General features: G+C 50.7%; 1 protein-coding gene across 2 annotated transcripts in view; it reads left to right on the top strand.

Annotated features, from left to right (window-relative positions):
* The first annotated feature begins 538 nt into the window (after window positions 1–538).
* The window catches only part of CADM3 (cell adhesion molecule 3), a 32,769-nt gene continuing 24,091 nt past the window's right edge, over window positions 539–9,216 (top strand). For both annotated transcript variants that reach the window (XM_003481427.5, XM_001929177.8), the window contains exon 1: window positions 539–773. In XM_003481427.5, coding sequence (XP_003481475.2) covers window positions 692–773 — 82 coding nt within the window. In that variant the 5' untranslated portion in view covers window positions 539–691. The remainder of the gene's footprint in view (window positions 774–9,216) is intronic.

The following is a 9,216-nucleotide window of genomic DNA, read 5'->3' as shown; positions in this document are numbered from 1 at the left end:
GCTGGACGTATAACTTGGGGCTCTTGGGCCAGAGGAACTAGGGATGTTAGCTCTTCAGAGAATGAGCAAGGCAACTGGTCAACCACTGCTGAGATGTCCCTGAGCACACTGTTGACAGGGGGACCCCAGGGCTCCTGGGGATCCCCAGTTGCCAAAGGAGGGAGGGCGGGGCTGGAGGATCTCGGGCTAGTGGGCACGCCCTTGCCCAGGCCTGCAGTGGCCGCTCCCGCCAGCTGGCCCAGGGCCCTGTCCGACTCCCCTCCCTCCACCCCGAGCCTAAGAGGGGTGGGCGCCGGGTCCCACTGCTGAGCCAGCTCGCTCCCTCTGCTCCACACCCGAACCCGGCTGGTGGAGCTCCCGGGGGAGAAGGTGGAAGGCACCACGACGGCGCGGAGGGGGTGCTGGAGGCGGGGGGAGTGGGGAATGCGGCAGGCTGTCCCCCCCGCGACCAGCCCAGCCCCCCGTCACCCCCCCTCCACCTCCAACAGAATGGTTTGCTCCGAGCGCCCTATTTAATCCCCGCGACTGCAGCAGCGCCGGCTCCCTCCCGGTCCCCGCCTCGGCCCCGGGCTCCGAAGCGGCTCGGGGGCGCCCTTTCGGTCAGTGTCGTCGTCTACCCCCCCACCCCAGCCCCAGCCCCTGGGGACCCAGGCTCGCCAGCGCCCAGCCAGGGAGCCGGCCGGGAAGCGCGATGGGGGCCCCTTCAGCCCTGCCCCTGCTCCTGCTTTTCGCCTGCTGCTGGGCGCCCGGCGGGGCCAACCTCTCCCAGGACGGTGAGTGAGGGAGGGGGCGGCGCCAGGGGAGGTGGGGAGGGGCCGGGGCGGGGGTTCGGACCGGCAGCGTGGGCGGAGGGAGCCTGTTGGCTTTGTTTGGAACCGGGGGTTAAAGTCGCCAGTCGCTGTTAATACCCCTGTGTCTGTCTCTGAGCATCCGTGTCTCTGTGGACCGTGGGGTGTGCCGGGTAGGCACCCTCCTTGCACACCGTCGAGTGTGTCTGCGTGTGCACCTGGGGTCTGGGGCTGTTATAAGCAGCCAGAGGTCTAGATGTGTTGAGGTCCGTGTGTGTGTCTGGGTGTGCGCGTCTGTGTTGGTGTCTGGTTCTGCGTTTCTGTGTCAGTATCTGTGTGTATGTCTGTGTCAGTGTGTGTTGGGGGCGGAGTGAGATTTGTCGCTGTTTCAGTCAGGGCGTGTGTCGGGTGTTTGTGTATGTATGTCTGGAGGGGTTGGGTAGCCAGTGCAATCCCCCAAACTGCTGTATGCAAACATTTCTGCTCCCCCGCCCCCCCTCACCCGCGGCGCAGCTTGGAGTGGGCAGGGAAGGGGGCCTGGGTGAGGCTGTTGAGGGGGGCGTGGGCAAGGAACAGGGAGGGGGGGTGCTTCTCCTTGGAGCAAAACAACAACACTGGGCGGAGAGGGCCCGGGATGGCAATATCCCTGGCGGCGGCAGAAGCTGGGAAAAGAAGCCCAGACAAGAGCGGAGGAGGCGGGGGGAGGCAGTGGGGGAAGGTTGGGCAAAAGGAAGGATGAAGATATTTGGGGAGGAGGATGCAGAGAAAGCCCAAAGCTTTCCTGGACCAAGATTGATTCTCCAAATTTGGGGTGGGGTGGCTTGCTTAGCCCCTCTTGCTTCAGTCTGAAACTCAAATCTTCTTGGGTTTGTAACAGTAGGGAGATGAAGGGGGGGAGGAGGCGGGGCCAGGGGTGAGGGGACTTGGGGAAGAGCCCCTCCCGCCCTGGCCCTGGCTATGTAGGTCAGCGCTGTGGGGGCACCTCAGCTTTCTTAAAGGCTACTGACAGTTAACAGGGTGGCAGGGGGCAGTTTGTAGGGAGACCGGAAGGGAGCCACAGCTCAGAGCCTCAGGTCCCTGAAGGAGAGAGGGCAGGCTGTGAAGGGACTAAAGGAATGCATCCTCCTGTCTCCTCCGCCCCTATCAGAGGCGGGCTGGGCTGGAGGAGGGGACGAGGGACCGGGACCTCTGCGGAGCCAAGGGATGTGGGGAGAGTGAGGGGGAGGGTGATGGCTATGCCCGGCCAGATGCCAACGAAAAACAGAACCGCAGGGGAGGAGAAAGGGGAGGTGGCTCCTGGGCGATGGACCCAGTGGCCAGCAGGGATGGGCACAGGGCGGGGCGGGGGTGGAGAGGGGAGGGGTTGAAACTGGGGAGGATGATGTAGAGAATTTCATCTGAAGGAAAGAGGCGAAGAGCCAGGGTGCTGGAGGAATAATTGCTCCCTCTCGCCTGACCTCGTCCCCCAGCCCTGTCTCCATCCTGATAAAGGAGCTTCTGCTGGCGTGGGAACACTGGAGAGCCCCTACCCCCAGCTGGCTGGCTGACTCCTTCTACCCTGTATCCATTAACACGCCCCAAAGGGAGTTCCTGCCCTAGTCACCAGTGATAGCAGCTCCTCCTCTCCCCTATGTGGAATCCCCCTTCCCCAGAGGACTGTACCCGTGACCCTACTCACTGAGGTGAGAAGAGTCCTGAGGGAGCGCAGGTTAAGTGCAAGGCCGAGGAGAGGCAGCTGGCTGTGTGCACTGCGTTAAGGACCCTCTACTAGGCCTTGACTTTTACCTGCAGCCCCTGGCCTTCCCATCCTGCTAGCTGTGTTTAAGAGAGACAAGTGCGACCCAAACTACACCTGTTTGCAATGGGAACTGACGGGACCAGGATGAGACCTAAACAGAAAGAAGTCATCCCAGAAAGCTACAGGCTCTTCAGCTCTAGGATGTAAACTCTGGAGACTAAATCCACATACTGGCCAAGTCTTTCTTCACCAGCTGCACTATTTTTTCTCAGTCCTCAGTTTGGGGGCCCAGCCCTTACTCAGGCTCAATGTTTCAAGGAAGAGAGATGCTCTAGCCTCATATTTATATACATGTCTCAGAGCAGTGGCTTGAGGGAAGCATGGAAGGTGCTAACTTTTGAATGGAGACTTTCTAGAGGAGGGGGTGAGAACTGGGGGATGGAGAGGGAGACCTTTCCTGAGAAAGAATCAAGTCAAGCATTGCTTTCCTTATACAGCATCATCTGCCCAGACAGTGGACATATGCCTGGTGTGTCACGTTGCAGGATGCACTGATGTACAAGAGATACAGCCACATATGCTCTTCTATCTAAATTGATTCTACTTCTTAGTTTCTGGATCTAAAAAGGCCAACTCTGATGTGAGAGGCAGGTGCACAGATTTAAGGCCCAGGAATGATGGCGCTGAAGGCCATGCTGCCCAGGATCGTGTGCAAGGTGTGCCTAGTACCCTCGAACTTGGCCTGAGACCCTGGGTCTGGAGCTCAGCAGTATGTAGCTTACCTGGTGATGACTGACCTAAAAAAGGAGATGTGGTGTCAAAGTTTAAGGACAAGATATTGTAATACACTGATGATGGAGAGGCCAAAGGTGTATGATAGAGTGGCTATTTCCATTTAGAATGAGGAAAACAAACTTCATGTGCTTCTAGGCTATACAGCTCCCTGGGGTATAGGTTTCATGAGGCTGAACAAGGATTGACAGGTTGGAGAAGGACAAACAACAGCTATCTGAACATGGCCACTAGCGCTGTGGCTAGAAGCTCAGGAAAGCTTTAGATGCTCAGAGCTTGTCACCTGCCCCTCCTGCTCACATGTCTCCACTAGCCTCATCGGAAGCTGGCAGTCCCAGGTTTGGGGGATACAAGGCCCGTGAACCTAATGTTCTGGCAGTTATCTCTCTGGTGAGCAGCTAGACACTCAACACTGCAAGCAGCCTTCCTGGGATTCTTCCTTCTCAAGTTATTCCCAGCACTCTGAGCTGATCCAGTGCAGAGACAGACAGGTGGGCAGCCTCCCTTTGCTTCAGATCAGCCTACAGCAATTTAACCTTGAACTGCACTGCCTCACACACGAATATCTTCCCCTTCCCAATGACCTTCTGTCCACTGCCGTCCATTCTGCAGCCCCCTGGCCAGGTGCCCAGTGTAGAGATCATGCCCAATGTGCCGGAGAAGTCCAGCAGGCATTCACTCTAGAGCTGCCCACGGATCTGCTTGGCAGACCCACTCCATCCAGTTTCTGTTCCTAGTCGCAGCTGTAGCTGTTCTGTTTCTCTTCCTGTTCTCTTCCCAGTTGCAGCTGGGAACCCTTGGGAAGGAGATGCTCCCTTTCAGACATATGCATTTTCTGGCACAGGGGGGTTGAGACCATCCGAGAGTCACTGGTATAGCAAGAGTGTAGTTAATTCCATGCAGAACCTGTCATGGGTCTAATGTGGGTCTGAGCTGTGGCATGTCAGCCATCCATCCAGCGGTTCTACCATAAATTCTGTCCTAAGTTCTCCCTAAGGTTAGGCAGCACCATTGGTTTAGTCATTTCTTTTAATAGTGGTTTTCTCATGTTTATCTTTAAAGATGTGAAAGTCCATTATCAAATAAATAAAACAGATCAAAGGAGAATTACCCTTATTGAAACAGAGAAGACAGACCTGGAGCCCTCTCACCCTTCTTGGCTTCCCCTTCACTCCGGGTACAAACTGTGATTCTGCTACATACAGTTTGAAATCTTCTGCCCTAGACAGAAAGTAAACGAGACAGCTCGCTACCCTTAGGCTGGCGCTGCCCCCCTCCCTCCCTCCCTCTCTCCCTCTCTCCCACACTCTCTCCCTCCCTCTCTCCCTCTCTCTCTTTCCTCTTCCAACTGAGGAAGAAGGGAGGTCCAAATCTAATTTCAAGAGTGCCTTGTTGGAGACATTCACTATTCACTTGAAGAATGACTCATAGTTCTGCAGCCATAAAATTCCACAGATGGCATCTTTTTGGTGTTCTGGTCACTTTGAAACGACAGACTGGGTAGTTGGGCCATTGCTCTGAAAAGCCTTAGATCTGATTTTGGCACTCCTTGGCTATTACTACTTTCCTGAAGTCCAATAATATGTACAATAGAATCAAAAGCTGCTTGTCCTTAGGTCACAAAAAGTGACCTAGGAAAAAATCCTTACAGCTATCATCAGAGAACTAAAACCCCTGGGGCTTGGCTAGTCACATTTCTTTGCTGTTTCCTACTCCACTAGAACTGGCTCCACAATCCCTTTTTTGTCATCTATGACTAAGTAATGGACTTGCACTGAAGGGTAGTAATCTAGGCTCCAGATCCTCCATGAAAGCAAGCTGTGGACTGGACCAGCTCCTTCCTGACGCTACTGAACACAAAAGCAAGGGTATTAGAAAGTTTGGGTCATTATATCTTCTCCCTTCACTTTTCGTGCTAAAAGTTAAATTTCCCACTTAATCACTGGCGGCAAGTCATGTACTGGAACATTGTGCTTCCTGGATGAGGTCATGTCTTAGAGGTCCATCCACAAACTCTGAGAATAGCAATCCCCATGGGAATGCTTTTAAGAAATAAAGAGAAACAAATCACCAGAAAAAGAGCCTGGAAAAGCAAGCCATCAGAAAAAGATCCGAGTCTCTCAGAACTCAGTCAGATTACCAGCAAATGCTCCGTGCAGATGTAAAACAGAGAAGAACAAGTCTCTGGGGGCCAAAGACCTGCCTCTTCTTCTAGGATCAGCAGTAGAGATGATTCTTTACAAGGTCAGAACCAGCTGATGCTCAGGTGTTTCATAACCCAAGTAAAAACCCAATCCGAGCCTCTTATAACAAGGAGATCCATCCATTCTAGCACTGAGAAGCCATGTCAGGAGTCTCGAACACATGAAGCTGCTGAGAGTTTTACAAAATAGAAACTCAGCAAGCTACGTATTCTTCACTGAAGCAACAAGTACTAAAAGAGAGAATGATCTGTTCCTTTATCAAAATGTCCCCCAAGTCTAAGGAGAGTGGCCAGATTTCCCAACTTACACAGAGGCCTCTAAGTCCTGAGGACAATACCCTTTTTAAGAGGCATAATCCATCCCATGATCCATGATCAAGACTGGACTATTCACGGCAATTTGGGATGCCTTAGAGCACTTGGACCCTGATACAGCTCGTACCCTATCTGATTGTAATACACGTTTTGGCTTCCTCATGCCTAGCGTCTCTGCAGGGACACAGGCTTTGTGGCACGGTTTCTTATATTAAAAGATACTGTTAATGTCTTTCATAATTGGTTGTAGCAAATCAACATCCCCTCTACCACCACTGATACCTGGGTCATTTTCATAATTACCGGGGCTCGTGTTGACCAGTCTGGTGGCAGTCCTCACTTTTTAGCACAATCTCTTGGTCGTATGTGTGGCAGGTTCAAACGAAGTATTCAGGAGGCCTTTGAGAGCAAGGGATGGGTACAGCGTGATCCTAACAGAAGCCCTGATGTCTACTGATGTCTGCTTTGGGGTTTGATTGTTTGGAGATGCCTTAGCCTGTGATCTCTGTTCCCCTGTTCTTTGTAGAACAAACCACAGGTGCTTTGAGCTCTCCATGGTGCTAGCCCCTGACGGGGACACTCCAGGCTCTTCTTGCTGCTCTCCGTGGTCCTGCTCTCCCTCCAAGCTTCCTAATCTCTTTACTCTCCACAGTGCAGCCCTCAGAACAGGGTTGGAATTTCCCTCCTTCTACTATAAACACACATATGATCTCGGCCATGACCCCTGACCTGCTCCACCAGGAAGAGGGGGACAAGACCTGGAGATCAGCTCTGGAGAGTCCTCACAACCACCTCATCACCTATGGGAAAGGGACAAAAAGAGCCAATAGTTTTGAGGTTGAAAGTGTCATTTGCGATGTTCAGGAGACTAGGACCTAGAGTGACCTCAAATGGCCTCAGAAGGATCAAGTGTTTTGCCATACATGGACTCACAGATTTAAAACAGAACTACAAATAGTCGTGGTTTAGACTGAGACAGCATTGCTCATCTACAGTAACCACATATACACTATAAGTGTGGAATGCAAACTGAGTCCTACTCAGTTTAAGAGTGTGCACCTCTTAACACCACTCTGAGCCTGACAACGAACTCTAATTATCCTGTCCCTTTCCCCTCACCCTTAGCAGTAAACATAAAGACAATATGTAGTGATGGGTTATCAGAACAGATAATAGAGGAATTCAATATATGAGAGGCACAGAAAACAAATATCAAACCCCTGACTCATGTTCCTCATCACTATAACCATCTTGTACAGAATAAATGGCCTTAAATATAACCGTCCTATCCCAGAGTCCAAGTCCTTGGCCACATCTCAGGAGATGCATCTTTAAACTGGACTCTGCTACTCTTTTGGGGTATCTGCCAATAAACTGATGACGTCAAGTGCGGCAAGGAGCCGAGAATGCTCAGCCCCTGCCAGTCTGAGACTAGACAGCCTGTTCCTCCCATCGTATCAGAGCTACAAGCTTCTCTTCCCCTAAATGCTGATTTCCCTATGTCAATTTTGCATAATAGTTCATATAGGCGGTAACACTTATGAATGACCTACACCGGAGTGAGGCTGGGGAGACAGGTTTCCAGAATTAACTTCCAAAACACCTCTTCCATTTCCTTATTTGAAACAAGGAGAAACTTCATCCCTCAAGGACAAGTAATGGAAGTGATTTATCTCCATGAGTGAGCCTTCAGGAAGACAGAATTAGGGTTATGGTAACAGCTGGAGTAGCTCCCATCTACTCATCTCCCTGAGCCCCTTATTCTCATAAAGAGCAGACATGTTTCTGAAAGGATCCTAATGCAGAGATTCCAACCTTTTTTCCAAGATACGTATCATTCTTCTATGTGAGCTCTTACCTCTGGGATTCTTTAACCCTGTCATCTCTCACTATCTCTTGGAGGTCTCTAGGAGAATGGTAAGAAAACTAAATAATATAAAGAACTAAAACACTGTTTTCTCTAAGGATTTATTTTTCCTTACCCCAGCTAGACCTACACTAATTGTGTATTGATTGCTAATTATAAGCACCTTTGGCTCATTTACTTCCAGTTCAGGGTCAGAAAGGTCAGATGCATCACCCCACCCTAGGGAAAAAGAAAAGAGAAGGAAGGCTGGTATCTCAGCCATTCATCTCTAGGCTGGCCATTACTTAGCTCTCACTTTCTTCATGTAGCCCCAGATACTAGCAGGGCAGAATGGAGAACCAGTACTTGCAATACCAGATTTCACTGGGTATGTGCAGTCCTTGTTTCTGAGGTTCTTTGTTCATCTGGGACCTGGCTCTTTGCTTCCGATTTTGATTCCAGAATTCCAGCCAAAACCTCAGACAGGGAAAAACCTCCAAAACTGGTTTACTGGGTCTCTGACTTACATGCCCAATACCTCCTGGAAACCTAGAAAGAGTTTAATAAATACACTGATGACAAGTAACTTGAGACTTAGCCTGGCCTACCTAGGTCAGCCTTTGAAGAGCCTGGAGCCAAGTGCTTTCATTATCATAAAACGAGGGGCCGTTTTACCATCTGCTTCTAATCACTTGTACCTCTGCAAAGGCAAAAATAACAGTGAGACAACTGTGCTCACTTGTTCGTACCAGTTCTTGCTCTAGTCCTTAAAGATGAGATCTTTCCACACAACATCTATACCCTCCCCTCATCTCCATCCTCTAATCTCAAACACAAAAACCACCATCACTAAGCCCACTGGCCTCCCACATTCTCATTTATCCTCAACGGTCGCTTAATGCCAACTCTCTTCTGGTTTCCAAGCCCTGGAGTCCAATGTCAGTGACAGATGGACGGAGCCTCAGCCCTGGGGAGAAGAGGATTCTGGCCCTCTCCTGGAGAGTTGGAGCAGGAGAGAGAGCGAGCCTGAATTCTGCTTTGGGGAGAGTCTCGGAGTTTAAACCATATGGTTTTCTGGAACCAAGGGGTTCTGATTAATAACAGGCTTATGAAAAGGGCTCCGTATCTGGGTCAAGAAAAGCTGGAAAAGAAATGAAAACAGATGTGAACATTGTAGTGTGTCATGAGTGTGTTGAGAGACACATTCAGAAGGAGAAAAAGGGGATAGCCAGGTTAGAATAAATATGCATCTTGAGGGACACAACTGAATGTATATCCACACTGAAGAAGAGACACTCAGTGAAGGTTTGAGGCGGGGAGGAAATCTTTGGGTCAGAGCAGAAGTGTTTGGCATTCAGAGGACTGTGCGGTCTGTAGACGTGGAAGACCGTGTCTGTTTCAGAGAAGAGTTAAATTCTCAGGAAGGCACAAAGTAACGCGAATTGAATAATGTGCCACTTGCTGGGGGAAAAAAATACATTTTTAGGTGAGAAAAGTGGAGGGAAGCGACTGAATCTGAGCTCAGAATGGAGAA

Source organism: Sus scrofa, chromosome 4, assembly GCF_054392235.1.
Source record: "Sus scrofa isolate SSC_HxYL_T2T_F1_AM1 chromosome 4, Sscrofa_HxYL_maternal_Yorkshire_Landrace_v2.0, whole genome shotgun sequence".
Classification (NCBI taxonomy): Eukaryota; Metazoa; Chordata; class Mammalia; order Artiodactyla; family Suidae; genus Sus; species Sus scrofa.
This window is presented reverse-complemented; position numbering and strand designations above follow the sequence as displayed.